The sequence below is a fragment of the Malaclemys terrapin genome, chromosome 10, assembly GCF_027887155.1.
Source record: "Malaclemys terrapin pileata isolate rMalTer1 chromosome 10, rMalTer1.hap1, whole genome shotgun sequence".
NCBI lineage: Eukaryota > Metazoa > Chordata > Testudines > Emydidae > Malaclemys > Malaclemys terrapin.
The window spans coordinates 4,769,659-4,790,450 of NC_071514.1; the positions used below are offsets into that span (position 1 = coordinate 4,769,659).

The 20,792-nt window shown below is 41.4% G+C and overlaps 1 protein-coding gene across 1 annotated transcript in view; it reads right to left on the minus strand.

Annotated features, from left to right (window-relative positions):
• SMAD3 (SMAD family member 3) overlaps positions 1–20,792 on the minus strand; it is a 105,971-nt gene that overhangs the window by 9,623 nt on the left and 75,556 nt on the right. Inside the window, exons 2-7 of the mRNA XM_054042011.1 lie at positions 16,194–16,387; positions 14,870–15,004; positions 13,987–14,061; positions 11,528–11,578; positions 4,338–4,550; positions 1,758–1,895 (exon numbers count right to left, since the gene is read on the minus strand). Of these exons, the coding sequence (XP_053897986.1) occupies positions 1,758–1,895; positions 4,338–4,550; positions 11,528–11,578; positions 13,987–14,061; positions 14,870–15,004; positions 16,194–16,387 (806 nt within the window). The remainder of the gene's footprint in view (positions 1–1,757; positions 1,896–4,337; positions 4,551–11,527; positions 11,579–13,986; positions 14,062–14,869; positions 15,005–16,193; positions 16,388–20,792) is intronic.

Here is a 20,792-nt window from a genome sequence, read left to right on the forward strand (position 1 = left end):
TTTCCCAGTGTAAAAAATTATTGCCAGACTTTTTTTACCCAGAAAACTTAAAAACTGCTGGACTTAGAAACTTGGCACATGACTAGTGTTCATTTGGGAGGATGTCCAAGTTTGAAAAATAAATGCTTGGATCAAGACGAATAATAAGCGATTTAAAAAAATCACGCCTGAGCATGCTTTATGAGCCTGACCATAACCGATATTGTCATCTGTTTGGGGATCAAACCATTTTTGCTGGGAGCATGTCTACATGTAGGGACCTGGCGGCTACATGTAGGAGACCTGGCTACCCATTGGTTGAGTCTGTAAGAGTTCTGCTGAAAAAATCAAGGAGCAGGCCGTCCTAGAACAAATCTTGCTGGGAGATATATGGAAGCTTGTGTTCAGTAAGAGGAAAAGCTTCAGGGAGAGCAGACCTGGGGGTGGGGGGATGCTCCATTAAAGAGCGAGAGAAGAGCCAGGAAAAGGCCAGTGAGGAAGCCAGGCAAAGCACACACAAAGAGGTCCTGGAAAGGAAAGACAGGGCAGTTTGTATTACGGGCAGATTTCCCAATTGTCTAGGGTTCATGGGCTGGAAACCATAGCATGCAGTAGGCATGGGTTCCCCTTATGCTGCCACTCTCTGAGGCTGGGATACAGCAACCCTTGTGAACAAGGGGAAGAAGGGACTGTTTGGAGTTCAGAAAAGGCTGCACGCTGAGCCCAAGAGGAGGGCTAAAGACTATGGTGGAGGAGTGCAGACCTGCAGGGGAAGGTCTGTGCCGGGCACAAGCCTGGAGCAGAAGATTGGGTTATGTTTGCTTATGGACTTCAATTAATTTTGGAGCTAGTGGACTCTTGTGATTTAGCCAGAGGGTTAAGTCACCTCAGCAACCTAAAAGCATTGGAAGCTGCTGGTGAACCATCTGAGAAGGGAAACAGACCACGGATGGGCCTGAAGCCTCCAACAAGAACACTACCTCAAGGGTGGACTTGCTCATTATTCCAAATATTATTTTCTAAATACTTTTGCCATAAAAATTTGTTTTTAAAAGAGCTTAATATGCTCACACCCTGACTTAACTAGCGCAACCCACCCATGTATATCTGATACAAGGTTTATAAATGTATTTTTATTTTCTAAGTAAAGCCTATTAAAATCCCCCTGTGACTTTTCAGTAGGTTTTAGATAGTTATAAGTACTACAACCATGACAATGAAATGGCCTCATGTGTGGTTTCCCTAAAATAAGATCAATACACTAAAAAGTGTTAACATAAAATAGAAGTAGGAAAATAACAGAGAATAACACAGATGCTTCTAAATTAAGAAGATTTTCTTCATACATTCATTCAGCAAAAGGTTTAAAAACATTTACCACTACTATTGTATTACTTATTTGTGTAGTACCAATAGTTTGCAAGGCACATCCAGACTAGGAGGCAGATTGTGTTCCTGCTTACATGAATCAGAATCTATTTAAGGTCACTTACACATTTATCTTTATGAATCAGGACACTGGTAATGGCTGGATAGACAGTACAAACTCTCATAACAGTAACTTTACCCTTCATGCTATCAAGGAACACTGCTGAAGTTGTGGAGATGGCATAAAATAGGTTTTAGGTTTCTGATTACTGTAAACAAATAATATTAATTAAATCCAGTTCGTTTTGTTGAATAGCTCAACTTCTGTATGCACAGCTCCCATTCTTCACAGGCAAAGGTTACACAGGAGAGTGCATACAGCGTAAGTGAGTAAGGCCAGGCTTGGTTACCTGGTGGAATCTTGCAAACAGTTGCGGGGTGCCAGCCGTAACGTTGGTTACAGTTAGGAGATTGGACAAAAATGGCACTGTCGCTAAGGCACTCGGCAAACACCTCTCCTCCAATGTAGTACAGCCTAACTCCTCTTCCTAGAAAACACATGGCACAATTTCAGTTTAGTCAGTAGTCAGCAATGAAGCATGCAGAAAACATTTATCATATTCAAAACCTCAAACCCTGGGAAGAAGAGTTTTTAGAAATCTGGTTTACTTCTGATTCAAAAAAGGGAGGAATCAAGCAAGATCAGTGATGATGGAAAACAAACATAGTAATTTTGTTTTCAATGGATGTTGGGAACAACAAACTTCTGTGAGGACTTCAAGCTGAGAAAGATGAGTTAAGTGGAAGAGCAATTTATGAAGCCATAAGCGCATTCTCCAGCCACATCGTCCTTTGCAGCATGCACTGCACAAATCCGTCTCTTTGAGAAATGCCTCCCCTTAGCCACTCCGATATTCTCCATATGAACTTTTCATCAGTTCAACATAGGGTTTTCAACCTGCTCCTAGAGTCACCACAGATGCATGGAACTATTTTTAATTGGATTTAGAATAAAATTATATAAGGCTTCTCAACCATTGTGTTTAGCCTGAGATAACAGTCACTATATCCTTAAATGCTTGAATTCCCATGGGAAATACATAAATGAATATAATAAATATAACTTGAGTTGAAAAATCCTAAATTTCAGGTATCAGTCTATGAAACTCTGATAAACCTCTGCTGTTCTCTCTCACTGCTAGTGTGGAAACTTTGCATTCAGTCTTGTTTGAAGCATATGGAACCTGCTGAATTTAAGGATTAATTTGAGATTCTCGGGATTTCTCACATCAGGAACCATTTTAGTAATGAAAAAATTAAAACGCCTGCTAAGTGAAGGAGCCACTGGTTCTGCCCTAGAGAAGGGTACAAAGAAGAACAAAATCTGCTGGAAGAGGGTTTGCTTTTTTGGCAGGAGGCAGGGAAACTAACTTGTGCCATTAAGTCGCATAGGAAGGGCCTGCCCTTACCAGTGTAAATAGGGAAAAACTCCACTAACTTTTTACACCAGTTTAACCGAGGACCAAATTGGGCCCTAACTTGTTATTTAATGTTCGGCACTGTCAGGAACTGAATCTCCTCTGGCTTTCCAGGTATAAATCAGGAATAGCTCCACTGAAGGAAATGGAGTTATACTGGTTTAAAATGCATGTAGGGGATGGATGATCTTATAAAAATCTAGATCACAGAATATCAGGGTTGGAAGGGACCTCAGGAGGTCATCTAGTCCAACCCCCTGCTCAAAGCAGGACCAATCCCCAACTAAATCATCCCAGCCAGGGCTTTGTCAAACCTGACCTTAAAAGCCTCTAAGGAAGGAGATTCCACCACCTCCCTCGGTAATCCATTCCAGTGCTTGACCCCCCTCCTAGTGAAATAGTTTTTTCTAATATACAACCAAGACCTCCCCCACTGCAACTTGAGACCATTGCTCCTTGTTCTGTCATCTGGTACAACTGAACAGTCTAGATCCATCCTCTTTGGAACCCCCTTTCAGGTAGTTGAAAGCAGCTATCAAATCCCCCCTCATTCTTCTCTTCTGCAGACTAAATAACCCAGTTCTCTCAGCCTCTCCTCATAAGTCATGTGCTCCAGCCCCCTAATCATTTTTGTTGCCCTCCGCTGGGCTCTTTCCAATTTTTCCACATCCTTCTTGTAGTGTGGGGCCCAAAACTGGACACAGTACTCCAGATGACATACCAATGCCGAACAGAGGGGAATGATCACGTTCCTCGATCTGCTGGCAATGGTCCTACTTATACAGTCCAAAATGCCGTTAGCCTTCTTGGCAACAAGGGCACACTGTCAACTCATATCCAGCTTCTCGTCCACTGTAACCCCTAGGTCCTTTTCTGCAGAACTGCTGCCTAACCACTCGGTCCCTAGTCTGTAGCAGTGCATGGGATTCTTCCATCCTAAGTGCAGGACTCTGCACTTGTCCTTGTTGAACATCATCAGATTTCTTTTGGCCCAACCCTCTAATTTGTCTAGGTCCCTCTGTATCCTATCCCTATCCTCCAGCATATCTACCATTCCTCCCAGTTTAGTGTCATCTGCAAACTTGCTGAGGGTGCAATCCACGCCATCCTCCAGATCATAGATAAGACTCCCATTGATTCAATGGGAGTCTTTCCATTAATTCCAATGGGATTTGGATCAAGCCACTGGTTTCTATTAATGAGGGAACAGGCAGGAAAGAGTAAAAACACAAGAGATCTCTCATAAAATTTAGAAATAAATTTCTTACTGATAGACACAATTCAACTTCTATTATGTCTAATAAATCTATTCTAAAACATCTTTTTATTTTTACTGTTGTAAAATATACTTATATTATGGAATTTTAATATGTTAAAATAATGGAGATACTTAACTAAAACTGATCAAGCTACACAGATGGCTGATTTAATCTTCAGCACTCTGTATCCAACCCTCTACACCTTCCCCTCCCACTCAACAGATGGTAATAACAACAAGAAAATAGGCATTACCAATGTGTCGTCTTGTGAGCTCCACTGCCGCATTTCTGTTCACATTAGACAATAAGCCAAGACAGAAGCGTTCTGAGTTAGAAGGATCGGTGAAGCCATCCACGGTCATCGAAGGCTGTGAAGCATGGAATGTCTCCCCTACTCGCTGGTTGAGTTCATAGTAGGATATAGAGCACCAGAAAGCTGGCTCGCAGTAGGTAACAGGCTGCAGATCTGCTCAAAGCAAAACAGGAAAGAAATCAGAGAGGCCCTTTGAAGAAAATGAAACATTTCAGAATATTATTCAGCTCCACTGCTTGTGTTTATTTAACAACCAAGCTTTAATTACTTGACAGATTTGAATGGGTTGCAGCAAGAAAGTTACATCAACCGCAAAGCAGTTGGCATGCAGAATAATCACAAATAGCCACCACTACCACTTAACTGACTTCATCTTTACCACCTATAAAACTGAACTCACAAACTATGAAACACAACATTAATTTCAGGTAGCTACTCCGCTATTGAAAAAAAAAAAAAAGTCAAAAAAATCAATGGGCTAAATTCTGCCCTCAGAAACATGTATGTAACTGAGAAAAATTTTGGCCCATTGGTCCAGCTTCTGAGCTCACCGGTGGTTTGATTCAGCCTGTGGTCCCAACTGAAACTAGCTGCACCATCTTATTGCACTGAGTCATTTTGAAGAGGACAGTACAAAATGTGCAAGAGGGGTGTGATTGTAAGACTAAAGAAACTGAAATTCTTCTACTCCTGCTAAAGTCAATTCCAGTAACAGTCGATAGTAATTTAATCTCCTCATCCCCATTCTAAGCAAGTGAGGATATCTTAAAAACACTCGAATGCTGCTCCTTGGTTGGGGAGAAGATTTAATAGTGAGCAACAGAAAGCACTATCTTCCCCCCTCCCACTGCCAGGTTCTCCCCTATGGTATTTCTTCAGTGCTCCGGGCACAGGGTTAGAGAGACCAGCTCTAACAATCAGAGACAGACCCCACCTCCCCTCCTCGCAAAGAAGAGCAGCCCAAGAAGATAGGTTCAGTGTCATTTCTTATATAAACATCTGTCGCCAGCTCCTTAGCTTTTAAGAAGAGACATATGTCCTGGGAAGTTTAGCCAATTAAGAGAAAGTGAAGCTGTTATCCAGCTGTATCCTGTTCAAGTTCACACTCAGCTATACCCAGAATGCAGCCTTTACACTACTACAGTCCAAATGATCTTTGCATTTATATGAACCAGAAGGACAATTATGTTAACAAGTGTTAACATATCCCAGTAAGTGGGATACAGATGCGAGGCTAGTCACATACCTCAAAAAACCCCACCTCCAGCACCATGTGGAACTGTGCCTGCCCCCACTGAAATCAATGGCAAAATTCCTACCGACTACAGTGGAGGCAGGACCAAGCCCTATTTTATACTCCTCTAAACCAGAACGAGTATCAGTACAGATGCAACATTCTTTCACTGTTTCAGGTATTGTGTAAATAGCGCCCTTACTTCCCTGAACATTTCATGGGTATCCCCATCACTCAATGGTGCGTCTCATATTAATAGAGTAGAGTACCAGACCAGGACTCAGGAGTCTTGGATTCTAGTCCCAGCTCTGCCACTGGCCTGCGAGGTGACCTGGGGCAAATCACTTCTCCCCTCTGTGCTCAGTTGCCTCATCTGTAAAATGGGGATAAGATACTGACCTCTTTTGTAAAGTGTTTTGAGATGTACGGATGAGAAGCACTAGATAAGAGCTAGGTATTATTACTCTGCTGATTGTCGTCCTCTTCCCCTACTTCCACAGAAGCCCTTCCTTGTGGTCAGTCTCTGGGGGCAGCTCTCTGACAGTTCTTCACAAAGCCCAGCACCAGTTATTACAGATAGTCTGTAATAACTTGCACTGTAATAACTTATCTCCACAATTTTTGAGGGGAAAGAATGTTCTCAGGACACCTGACAACCTGCTGCTGGTTCCTTAGGAGATGTGCTGTCCAAGTGCCACAGCACGCCAGGAATCCAAGTAGCAAAGGACCTCTCTGTGAAAGCCCCTTGACCCCAGCACATCCTATCCAAATCCAGGAATTCTGAAAGGGTGGGAGCCCATTCTTACCTTTTTCTATTGAGGGGCAACCTTTGCTCCCTTCAGTGAACAAATTAAAAGAAAACTACTTCTCAAGCTAAGGCTGACATTTCTGCTCTCCTAGGTGGTATATGCCTGCCTGCATAAGGGAAAGTGAGGCCCAAAGGAATCAGAGTGTAACCCTCCGAGCATAAATTAACAGAAAATAATTCCATAAAATGGAGTATTTATTTATTACGGTGGCCATGGCCTCAACTGAAGAGAAATTTATTCTATAACATTCTTATGAGCATAGCTTAGGTTTTTTCAAACATAAAGCAAAAAATCTTTGAACATTTCCCCTCACACATTCACATGCCATTGTACAAATCCACAAGTCATCATCAAGTACAATACATCCCGTTCCTTTTCCATTTCTGCCTCTTTCTGCTATGTTACTCATTTAACTGCCACACTGGGATTGCCATGTGTAAAGCATGTTTCTACAATTTTCACACATTAGCAGTTTTGGACTGAGGCACCTATCTGTGAATGTTGCAACCATTCTGACAAATGTATAGCAAATAGCAATACTCATCAAGGTACATTAAATCATGCTCATTTGCTTTAAAAAAATTCATGCTTGCTCTTATCCAAGAGCAAACATTTCTAAATAAGAGTCTAAGTTTTATAAAAGCAAAACAAGTTTTTGGCCCTGCAAGTGGTATCTTCAGAGTGATGCTGCCCTTGGGTTGTAGAAGCATCCATAACCTGTGGTACTGTATATACTTTTGTGGTACTTTCCTTCAGCAACCACCTCTGCTTGGGTTGTGACTCAAGGGGACTGCGGGTCCCCACTAAAGGATGTACAGAAATTTCACTTCCGGCTTAATTTGCAATTTGAGGAAAGACAGAAACCAACAAACTCACCACTCATGAATCTTGTTGGAAATGCACTAATCTCTAAGAAATGCAGCTGAATGTTTAATGATGCTGCCTGCCCTATGATTGTGGTGTAAGGCTTATGCTAAGTTTTAAGCCATCATGGAAAGGGTGAGTTACCTCTTGTGTTAGAAGTGGTCTGTACGTATCATTTTGATTTTTATGCATTTGGTTCTCACGCAAGTAAGGACTTTTAGTAATGCTAGATCCACACAATGCCCACAGGGACTGTGCAAACAGCTAAAGAAAGGATATGTAGTAACCAGGTAAACCCTCCTTCAATCTACCCACACAGCACTGCCAATCCATTTCAACTCTGATACACAAGATGCTTGCTTTTTCCTGTCCTGAGTCCCTCTCATGAAAGGATCCCTATCATGCTGAATGGTGAGGTCAATAAATGTCCCCGGAGTACTGGGATGAGACCCATCCAACTTATTCTCCCATAATCTCTGAGCTAGACCTCTAGCAGTATTTCTGTTGGCTCAGCTGCAGAGGAGAACAACTGCAGGCTCTTTACATGAATCTAAGTAAAAATATAAAGTGAATTGATATAACAAATCATTTCATGCTCTTCCCAGCACTCACCCTGCGGTGAGATAGGTCACTGAATTTATCTCAGATCTTATTCATGGAAATTTGGTGAAGTACTTTATACAAAAAGATGGAATGGGACTGGTGGCTCCTTTCTGAAAATTCTTGCATCAAGCAAGAAACGGCACTTGTTATGTATGATCAGAGCAGCAAGCATTTGTTATGGTTATAATACACAGTGCCTGTTGGAAACCCAACATTTTTCCCACTCAAAACTTTGTGGGGAAAATGGCCATTTGAAACTTCTAGTCCAAAAATTTCACTTTTCCACAGTAAATATTGAAACCAGTCAAAACAAAAGTTTCTCAAAGGTGTGAAAAGGTTAAAAAAAAAACACTCACTTTTTTCATTCTGTTTTTAAGTTGGAAAACATTAAAAAAAAAAAGTGCGAAAAGGGGTTTTTCATCACGCTTCCCTCACAATTTTTAACAGAAGGAGGGGGGGGGGGGAACCCTGAAAATCCAAAAACTGAAAATTGAATGTTTAGGTTTTTCAGTTTCCAAAAAACTGATATGAGATGACAGTTGAGGCAAAAATGTATTTAATTTTTGAAATACTGACTCTATTCATTTAGAATCTACCTGTAGGGAAATTTTTATCAAAATTGATATTTTTCTGTGGAAAATTTCAGCCAACTCTAATGATATTCAAGAATTACATTAAATTACAAAGATGCTGGCCAGGAAAGTCTCTACTGGGCTAGGGCAGGTCAGAAGAAAATATTAAAGGCCTAACATTTAGATTGGTTATTATTTTTTCGTAAGGCAACACCATCACTGGATTCTCAGATGACACAGTCTCTGTCAGAAGTTCTGTATTTTAATCCATATGTACCAGTTATGGCTGCCACATCTCTAACTTCATCCTTAAAGCAACACACAGAGAGAAAGCAAGAGAGACTGTGAGTGCAGTCTCTTCATTATCACTACATTCTATAACCACTGCACTTTCAGAAGGGCTTGGGAATACCACCCTTTTTGGGGGGGGAGGGGGGAAGAGAAGTAGCAGAGTTGCACCACAGAAAACAGCTGAGGCCTGTATTACTAACACATACCATATGGTCAGATGAGGTTATTTCACTTGCAGTGTCTGCATCAAGCCTCTTGTAGAGCCAACACTGTGGAAGTGGACAATGGATTTCCAGTATACCAAACTCATAGATAACAATATGCATACCCAATTCTGGCCCTCTGCCGTATAAATTCCCTGACCTCAATCTGAATATCCACACAGCACCAGTAATCATAGATTTGTTTAGGGTTTTTTTTTTTTTTTTTAGTTTCAACAAAAGAAATAGGAGATCACTTGGTATTGTAACTTTCACTAAAAATGTGTGTTTGACAACTAAACCTTTGAACCAAAAAAGTCCTTTCGAGTGGACTCCTTGCCAGGTGCACTCACATTCCAAAACATTCCCTCTGATCTGGAGAGACCACCTGCAGTGCAGGGAGAAGGGAGTTCAGTTCCCATGGCCCATTCAGTCCTTGGCCTGTCTCCTGATACTGTCGGTTGAGGGAGGAAGTGGGTTGGGTTTTTTGTTTTTGTATTACCATCTACCCTGTTACCACCACCAACTCTTCATTTTGGGCAGATCACCCAACAGCGTGTAGATGGCAATAAGACTTCCATCACTACTGACACAGGACAGGTTTGATTATCAACGTGTCATTTTACTTATTATAAAATTACCCACAACTCAACACCCCACAATAAATTTAAAAAATATATATATTTTTTTAAACCTCCACAAGCTAAGAACTTGTCAAAGAACAACAAATGTTCATCTTGTAAATCCTGGCTGTGTCCCTTTCATTTGATTTCAAATTATTACACTTTCTGACTCCAGCTTCAGAGACTACAAATGGATTACTTGTGGTTAACATGCTTTGGCTGCCCTTATTTAGTCTTTGCGACCAGACACCACATTAGACATCCAACAGACTGACCAGCCAAGCAGCATGGTTTAATAACCATTTGCCTTTGTTGGAAAAAAATATGCACTGAAGCCTGATTCCTAGAGACTCCTTACTGATGTGGGTGAGGTGGTTGCTATCTGCAGCAACAAAAAGCAATCCGGATTGGGGTTTTTGTTGTTGTTGTTTTTTAAAATGTTGATAAGAAACATTGGAAATTCCAATCAACTCACAAACAGTACACTTGAGCATAAAGGATGCAGTCAAAAAAAACCAACCCGCCAACCCCACCAAAAAACCCTCTTCCCTCTTAGACTTTGACAGTTAAGCCAAAGAAAAATGTTAGTACCACCCAGATATATATATCCAGCACCCTTTAAAAAAAAAAAAAAAAATTGACTAGCCCGAGACATCCAAAAGCAAGCCAGCCAATGCCTGAAATTCTGGAGTGCTGTCCAGATACTCTGTGCCAGGGCTGTAAGCATATGTAAGCTTTGTGGCTGTGGCATTTTAAGAGTAATCTGAAGTGGTCTGTGTTTACTGGCTTAAGTAACATTTAGAGAACGGATCCTGCAGTATGCTGGGTTGTATGAGGGTGACCGCTGAGAGTAATTTCAAATGGGGTGAGCCCAGCAATATGGTTAGATCTGTCAGTCTACATGAAAATAAAGAGCACAATCGGATACACATTGAAGAGATAATGCAAGTTCAGAAATATACTCACAAAATCTACAAGGTTTATCTCCGAGAATTATACAACCCTGATTTCTACATCTTTCATTTTCCTCTTATTTATTATTTTAAATAACTCTAGTTGATAGGATGAAAACAGAACCACTGATGTGTTGGTATAATACTAAGGTCTGGACTATGCTCTTGGTGCCTACAGATGAGCCCTGGGCTGCAGAGATCTACACTGCTGCCTAGGTCCCCAGAAAGAATTCGGCTGTTCTGGCCAGTGCAAAGGGCCTGCCTTAAGCCCACCCCTGAGTTCAGGTAGTCGGACGTATACGGGAACCAGAAGGCTTGCATTGGCATCATAACGGTCCCTGACCTCACCTTGTGTGCCCATGAAGGGGTCAGCTACAATCTGGCCCTGCTCCACCAGACTACCTGTGTGACCTTGGGCAAGTCAGTTAGCCTCTCTGTGCCCCAGTTCCCAGTCTGTACAATAGGGATATTCATACCGTACTGCCTCACAAGGGTGTTGTAAGGATACATACAATTAAAGATCGTGAGGCACTCAGATAATAAGATAATGGTGGTCAGATAAGCACCTTAGATAGATAATAAGCAACTAAAATTATATAGTTGCTTTCTAGAAGATAGAGTTTAATTTAAAACACATTTATTAAAATAAGAACCAGCAGGATGCATTCCTGGCAAACCTATGTGATCACCAGATCCTATTTTTGTTATAGCCTCACACTCATTCGCCCTGGCACCCCTCTCCCCCTTTTTTTTTTTTTTTGGTCTGTCACTGCATCTTGTTTTATATCCAACCCTACGTTGTAAGCGCAGATCTCTGTATTAACTTTGAGCTACTGTGAATCACTGTCGCCATAATAAATGGGAATCAGCACAAAGAAGCATTAAATAATGCCACAACATCAGGCAGTAATATCACCATTAAGATATCCTCCATATGCCTATCACTATAATTACACACAGTTCTGGAGACAGCACACTTACCCAGATTATTATGTGCTGGGGACATAGGATTTGGAGATAAATTTGGAGAACCTGAAAAATCAAGATGATGATGATTAAGCTGGTAACTGCATAGAAAAAACAGTAAAACAGAAACATCAGTGCTGACATGGGTTTTTGGTTCTAAAGATCAAACCAAGGGCACTTATGTTTTTTGGTCTAAGAATATTGTGTTTGCTGCTTAAACCCAATGGATATATATGAAATATGTAACAATCTTGGAATTCTTAAGCATCCCATGCCCCAGTTGAACTTCATTCTGTGATCAGGAAAAGCAAGACTTGCAGTTTCCTCAATGGCCAATTATTATTTACATAGGCTCATAGATACTATCATTATGATACAAAATAATATTGCTAAGCATCTTCATGCTGCTCCAGGTCTTCATTTACCAGAGACCCAATTTTCAAAACTGTGCACGAAGGCATGTGTGCTTCATTTGCATATGCCATTACTATGACTGCATGTATTATCATGGCAACTACACACAAAGATAACTACTTAGACAACTACAGCTTTGATTTTCTGTTGCCCTCCACCCTATGTATTTATTTACACTAGTGCAAAATTATTGCAAAGTGAGTGTAACTCACTATCAGAAAAGCAAGGTAGCATGTTATGCTCACTTTGCAATGGTGAAAATTACCATATAGGTAAGGCCCATGGAGAATCAGGTGATTAAAGGTAAATTTGCATGCACAATTACCAGAGTTGTAGGTTTTATCATTCTAATTCTGTATGGAAAATATGCACATATATTTTGAACAGCTGAACAGAGTTTGTTCCAACAAAAAAAGGAGGCATTACACAGAAGCTTTGCAAAAAAATATGAAGGCTTGGCAGGTAAGAGAGCACGTTGCAGAGCCTTGCCTTCCACTGAGCTCTGTTAGCTTTTTAAAAAATCCATTCTTATAAAAAGAACAAAGTCCATGACATGTGAGGGAGTGGAAGACCCGCAGAGAGAACGGATATAGCATTTGAACATAAATTGGGCATTTATGGTATCTTCTCAGCCAACTCTGTTCCAGTATTTCATCCCAAAAGGCCCTATTTACATTCCGGATGTCAACCACAGTACCAATAATTGCATGGACCAAAATGGATTATGTCAGTAGGTTCACGTTTGATATGGACAAACAAACCCACGCTTGCCTTCCTCCATCTGTATCATTGTGGAGAGAGACTGTAAATCTGTCATTCTTCTTTTAGAATCCCACATGCACTCTGAAGTCCAAGACATGCACAGAAAGGGAGCTGACTGTGTGCAGTATCTGCATTAATTAGTCCCTGCACTCCCTTTGTTTGAATGCAGCCCATATTTGTGTATTTCTCTTTTCAAGCAGTAACCATTTTAACCAGAGATGTGTCTTTGTTTTTCAAACACAGCTTTTACAAACTAAGGGACGGATTCAGCAACTCTTATTAACAAGGGTAACTCCAACATCAACATAAACAACAAGAAGTCTGGTGGCACCTTAAAGACTAACAGATTTATTTGGGCATAAGCTTTCGTGAGTAAAAACCTCCGAAGAAGTGAGGTTTTTACTCACGAACGCTTATGCCCAAATAAATCTGTTAGTCTTTAAGGTGCCACCAGACTTCTTGTTGTTTTTGTAGATACAGACTAACACGGCTACCCCCTGATACTTGTCCAACATCAACATGTCGTCTTGGGTAAGGATTACTTATGTGAGTGAGGGCTGTAGGCCCTCATCTGTTTAACTACCTTAACAGCCATATCACATTGGCGGCTCATAGTCATCCTGTGATCAACCAATACTCTGAGGTCCTTCTCCTCCTCTGTTACTTCCAATTGATGTGTCCCCAATTTATAACCAAAATTCTTGTTATTAATCCCTAAATGCATGATTAATCCCTAAATGCAAGGGCAAACACTTGGTCTGATCACACTATTGCTTTCAATGAATGAGCTGACTGGATACACAATTTGTGCATGCATGCACAGTTCTAATAATAAGGACCCAGACTAAATGCTGACACTAGAACTTCTGACTGCAAGGAAAGATGGGAGGCCAGTGGTCAGTGCTCCACTCTCCTGTTTACTAGTAAGTGTCTAGCAGCCAGTGCTCTGGGGCACGGGAGTGCATGGTGAATCTTTTTCCAGTGGGTTTAAGATGTGTTATACAGTGTAGGAATCCAAACTGCATCTGTCCTGCACCATTTTTGCTGCCAGAAGGAAAAGAAAAAAAAAAAAAATCTACTCAACAGCACTCAAAAGAGAAGCCTAGATATAAAAATGGCCCCAAAACTAAAATTCTCTGCATGTTATAGTGTAACAAATAAATATGCAATATAATGACATATTTAAAGGGTCAGATGCCAAGACCCTTAGTCAGGGAACTCACTGGTGGCCTAAGAACTAAGTAAGAGTCTCAGGATTTGACCCAGAAAGCTACAGGAAACCGCCAAAGATGACCCACCTGCATCCATGCTGTGGTTCATCTGATGGTCACTGGTTTCTCCATCCTCACTCAGATAACCTGGAGGAGGTGTCTCTGGAAATCAGGAGATTAAACTGTCAATTACAGTTGATTGCAGAGTTCATACATTATCAAAATAAATTTCTCTGATCTCTATTCATAGCAGACCAATGAAATACTTTATAAAGGGGGAGGGAACACAAGAAGGTGAGTAGAGGCAATAGGAGGCCTTTTTATGATAACGGAGCAGAAGATCAGGATTTTAGTTTCAGATAAAATTTCAAAATGATTTTGCAGTTTTCCTTCCTCTTGTTTTTCTCTTCTCTGAACTGCACCTTCCTGGACTGCCAGTATAGCTGAGCTGTAGGTCTATAATGGATACACACCCTTATGCAGATATACAGTCAGATATGCTAACTAGCTTTTTCAAATTCACAAAGGCTTATCCAAATGTGAAATGGCTAAATTTTGTCTGAACCTGAATTTGTTTTCAGAAAGTTCTCTCAACACTAGACTCTACAATGTATTTTAAATCCATCCCACTGAGGGGGCAGAGCAGAATGTACAGCAAAGCATTTAAGCAGCGGCATGTGTGTTTTTGAACTTTGGTTAATATACCACTGTGCTAAAATCAGAGATTAAGAATGGGTTCTGTCTACCTCAAAATCCAAACACAATCTGATTCAGCCAGTTAGGGAGCCCAGGAGTTCTAAAGGTTAATGAGGAGAGTAATGATGGAATGGGGAAAAACAGAGCTCAGCCAGTGTGCCACATAACCCTTGGGGCCTAATATTAAACCTACAGGATATATGTATCAGTCATTTACTGGGCAATAGGCCCTTTCTTCACCCCCTTTGTTTGCTAGATGGAGGCCATACTGTACCTGGAATGTAGTTGCTTTGTGGCTCAATACCTGCCGGGAAGTTAGTGTTCTCTGGAATGGAATGACTATAATCGTCTAATGGCGGGAACTCTGCTGGAATCTCTGTGTGCCTTGGGACCAGCACTGGAGGTAAAACTGGACAGATGGAAAGTAAACAGAGCAGGACAATGACATTAGCAGCAAGTTTATAACATGACACCTTACACTGACCCAACATGAAATATTAGAAAATGAGGAGAAACCCACTCCTTGGAATAGCACTCCTACACATGCAGGTAACTCCAATCAGCATTCAGAACTATGCAAGTGGCTCCAGGAAAGGCTAGTGGTAAAATATTACTAAGTGCTGACAAGATGTTTGGTTCTGTATAGGACACAAAAATAAAGACAATCCCTATCCTGAGATATTAGCAATCTAAGAGAGAGTCACAGAGAAGACAAGATACATCAGGAGATGGAAAAAGAAAATTCTAAGTTAGAGCAAAGTTAATATTGTAGGGTCTCTGTATAGAAATCTAGGGCTGTTCTGCTGACCGACACTGAAAGATAGACCAGCGAGATCCTATTAGCAACAACTATGGATATAAGAGAGAGTTTGAATCTCGCAGAAGCACACGGAGCTAGGGACAAATAGAGGGTTAGTACAGGGAGCAATCCTTAGAAACAGCTACACTCATCAGCAAAATAAGTAAATAAACAACACCCAAGGAAGAGAATTAAAGTTTGGACTCTCTCTATGGGCTTGTCTACACTAACCGCTGGATCAGTGGGCAGCGATCAATCCAGTGGGGGTTGATTTATCGCGTCTAGTATAGACACAATAAATCGACCACTGAGTGCTCTCCCGCCAACTCCAGTACTCCACCAGAACGAGGAGCGCAAGCAGACTCGACGGGAGAGTGTCAGCTGTCGACTTACCACAGTGAAGACACCGCGGTAAGTAGATCTAAGTACGTTGACTTCAGCTATACTATTCACGTAGCTGAAGCTGCATATCTTAGATTGACCCCGCACAGTAGTGTAGACAAGCCCAATATGTGCACACAAATAATATGTTTGGAGCTTGGCAGGAATACAACCTGCTTAAACTTAGATTTTGTTGATTTGTGTGTGCTGAAGTTTCCCTCTCTTCACCATAAATAAAGATGTAGATAGATGCATTATTTCACCACAAGAAGTGGGAGGGAGCTAGGGAGGGGTAGCTAATAATAGAAACCTTTTGGTTTTAAAACACCACGCATGCTATTTTTATTTTGTCCTGAAACTTTAAACAGACTCCTGCCCTTGCATGGAAAAGCTGAAATACCCAGAATGTCCACAATACCTGGAGTCTCCACTCTTTGGTAGTGATAGGGGTTGACACAGACTTCATCTTTCTTCATGTTAAAGGCATACTCGCACATCTCCATTGCACGCAGCTCATGGTGGCTATGAAGGTCTGGCCAACGCCATAGCCGGCAGTAGATCACATGGGGAAGCCCTTTACGGTGGGAGACTTGCAACCGGCCATCTAGTGATCTGCATGAAGAAAATAATGATGATAATGAACATGTATGTGTTTTGCTTTTCTTCATCTCAGAGATGTACAGTATTAAAGAAAACTGACAAAAGTCAACAACCGGCCTGGAACTAATGTATATGTAAAAATACATACAGACTATTGACCAGGCTCTGGCAGGTGCTGTGCGAAGGTACCCAACAGGAAGGTTGCAGCTAGCAGCAGAGAATGAAAGATGCCCTGACGTGGCTCCCCTCAAAATCCAGAGGCCACTTCTCTGCAATAGGAGCTGCAAAGAAGTATTCTGGGTCACGGCCTAGATATGTAAGGAAGTCTGAGTGCGTGACAGTTTCTCTGACTCACAGATGGCTTTATTCATTAACAGCCCTGGGGCAGATCATTCATGCTCCTGGCAGAAACTAATTTGGGGGCAAAGAGAACGGTGCGGTGGGGAAGGCTGCTGCCTACCAGAATTTACAGCACATGAATGGTGCTTCTGAAGTATGGTTACTTGCCCTATTGAAGAGACCCTTTGGATAGCTCTAAGAATTTGGCCCTACACATTTAAAGACAATATGTTTTAAAAACATATTAATGAAAGGTTATAACTTTTAAAAAACATAAAAAACATTATAGTCTATTGCATTGTGATCATCCACAATGCAGATGCAGAATAAAATTAATACAGGCACTCACATTTTTAAATGCCAACAAAAATTACTATATGCCAATTTCCTACACTTAAGATGCCTAAATAAACGGGGGGGGGAGGGGGGGGAGGAGAGAAAATGAAACCAGAAGACCTGCTCCACAGTCTGTAGGTAAGGACATGAAACCTCTATGTTTAGGGTTTTTAAAAAATTATTATTCCTACACTGAGTTGTCCCCAAAAATCTATAAACAAACAGAATTGTTTTCCCACTAAATCCTCTGTCTGGGTTCAGGATGTAGTGATTTCCCCGCCCCAAAGAGTTATAAACTAGCCTAAAAAACAGGGTGGAGGATGGCAGCCCAACAAGACTCTTCCCAAAAGCAGAGGTAGCGGGACTGTTATAAAATACACACACCTCTTGTAAACATCTTTATAACAAAAAGTGATGTACAAATAACTAATACTGGCTACAGCTGACATGCACTTCATTTGGCAATGTAGCAGAACTCGCAGGTTGCAAACAACTGTATGCAGAAAGCATATAAGGAATCTGTACCACCGAGGGGCCTGCTCTCATAGGTTATAAAAACACCCAAAACCAGTGATTAAGTTACAGCCCTGAAATATGGCTTAAGAGTCCATGGGGCTTATTTATAGTAGACACATATTTCTTTATGGTGCTCCTTGGTTATTATTTATGGATCACACATTCTCAATGTGCAAAAATAGAGCAAGGGTGTATCCCACTCTTTAGATTTTTCCGTGAAGGGGAGGTCAAACACTTGAATATCTGGCATATTTACCAAATCTCCTCTCAGACCGAGCTTTGCTGCTAACAATCTGCCTCATTCCTTTTTAGGACATTTCAAGCAGGAAATAGGATTTTCAGGTGAAAGACTCAACAGAAGAAAACCAAATACAAAATGTTTCTGAGGAAACAGGAAGGACTTGCATGTCAGAATAAAGTATTCTATCAAAACCCAGGTGACTGGTGACCAGGGATGGTATTCGGGCACACTGGGGGCTTGATGGAAGGAAATTATTAGAAATGGATTTATCCAGATTCTAGAGCAACCAGTTCAACAAAATCTACATTCCCTAAAGTTATAGGGCCTGACTGGGCTTCCAGTGAGATAAATGGGAGCTTTGGCATTGATTTCAGTGGGAGCAGGATTAGATCTTTATTCTCCATCTACTAGTTGATGATAACGTGGAAAATTTCTAAGTCAATATCAACAGGTTCAAAATAAATTATTTTCGCACAGGAGGAATTTGTTTATTAAAGTTAAGCAAAGAAACAAGGAATTAAATCAGACCACTTTTTTTCCCACTTCCTCGGTACTCACAATGTTTAAAAAGTCAGTGTCCGCTAGGAAGGACAAAGTTATTTAGGGTAGTTCACCATATCTGGATGGGGGCAAAGGACAGAGGGGAAAAATAGCATATAGATTATCACAATCATCCCAGTCCCACAGAAAGCATAATCCTGACACATTTTCCAACAATTTCCATTACAGCGGCACAGACAGATTTAGATTGACATTAATAGCTGTCTGCTGTACAAACTGAAGGGGAAAGTTAATCCGTTTCCTCAGGTACCTTCGCTTCTTCAGCAAGCCTTCAAAGAAAGAGAGAAGATCCAACACAGATCATGCACCACCTGGGAATGACCAGTAAGCAAGGATCTTTCTCCTATACATCTGTCAGGATAGGACAGACTTTTTACCTACAAGGTGAATTCTCCCATCAGTTGGAGGGAAGATCAATCTCCTCCCAGTACTCCAAGTACCCTTGGTAAAAGATGTTGACGGGGGTAGGGGGAGGGGAGGTGAAGCAATGCAAATGAGTTGGCCTTGTATGTCTTACTCATTTCCTGGATGCCATGTGAGAACACATGCAAACTTTCACAGAGTTTCCAAATATCCAACAAGAACAGCCAACAAAAATCCAGGAAAGCAGTGTCAGTCCCTGTTACTTCTCCTGCCTGTCTGTACTTATATTCCCATTGTGACAGTAGAGCATGTGATATACAAGAGAGGATGAAAATGCAGGGAGGAGGTTAAGTTTATTTATTTTTAAATCAAGTATCCTTTACCCCATACATGGGTCACTGGATTTTGTCACGTGTTAAATGAGAAACCTGCTTGTGTACCCATACATGCACAGTGACTGGTAGAGGGACTGAACCTGGAAGCAAAAGCCTTAGCCTTTGCTGTCTGACTAAATCAAAAAGTCTGCCAGAAAACATTAAGTCCTTGTCTACACTACCAGGATAAGTCGACCTAAGTTACACTACTCCAGCTACGTGAATAACGTGGCTGGAGTTGACATAGCTTAGGTTGACTTACTGCTGTGTCTACACTGCACTGCGTCGATGGGAGATGCTCTCTCATCAACTTACCTTTCTCTTCTCGTTTCGGTGGAGTACCGAAATTGACCAGAGAGCACTCTGCAGTCAATTTAGTAGGTCTTCACTAGACCCGCTAAATCGACCCCCCGCTGCACCGATCGCAGCGGCGTCGATCTCCGGTAAGTGTAGACATGATCTAAGTAGATGGCTTTGCCCTACCTGGAGTCAGCAACAAGAGATACTACGTTTGCGCCACAGCTCATAGAGAGCCGTGATCCTGACTCAATACCCATCTAGATGTTTAAACCATGGTACACTCAAACTCTGAATAGCTCTATTGTGATTATGTGAAACAACAACAGGCTAAAAACAGATAATTCACAGTGACTTCTTCTGAAGCTCCATATTTTTGTTAGATATTATGCAAGCTGTAGAAAGTGTGTTTGGTATCTGAAGTTACTTGCAATCTGAGTGCTATTTCTTGATAGGAAAGAAGGAGAGATGGACCAGCCAAGGGTCTTATCTAAGGAAAACCTTTTGAAACAGAGCAGAATACATTTTATTTCAGTACACAGTAATAATGAAAGGCGATAGAGAAAGAATGAAGATATGCACAAAACACTCCTATAGGTTAATTATATTTTCATTCTTGTGAAATCTCTCTTCAGCCTCTCTGCAAAGGGATTTGGGATGAAACAGCCCCACTGGTGTCTTCTTGGGAAGAACGCCAGCTGGGTTGTAGAGCAGGCTTGCGTCTTCTGTTGCCCCATCTGACACTGGACACTGTCTGAGATGGGATACCAGACTAGAGGGACTGATTCAGCATGCCAATTCCTATTTTCTTATGACTGAGGGGTTTACTGGGCTATAAACATGCTGCTCAGTAAGCTACCACAATCTGCTTAGCATCTCGCCATGTGATGCACTGGAATGATCCAAACAACATTCATTCAATTAAATTCCTGCTACACTGGTCTAAGTTGCTCATGCAAAATAAATATACTTATTGTACTGTTGGCTTCCATTTTTTTTTATCTAGTTTATTATTAGTTTCTGGCAGCACCCATAGCGTGCTAGGTGCTGTGCAAACATAAAAGAAGGCTCGTTAGACATGAGCTTTTCTTTGGGGGGAGGGATAGCTCAGGGGTTTGAGCATTAGCTTGCTAAATCCAGGATTGTGAATTCAATCCTTGAGGGGGCCACTTAGGGAGCTGGGGCAAAAATCAGTACTTGGTCCTGCTAGTGAAGGCAGGGGGCTGGACTCAATGACCTTTCAGGGGTCCCTTCCAGTTCTATGAGATAGACAGACAGACAGATAGGTATATCTCCAGGGTCCCTGCCATGATAGGATAGAGGCAAGTCTCACTACCAAAAGAAGCAGGACTGAGGAGAAGATTACCCGTATATCCTCCCCTCAATGCTT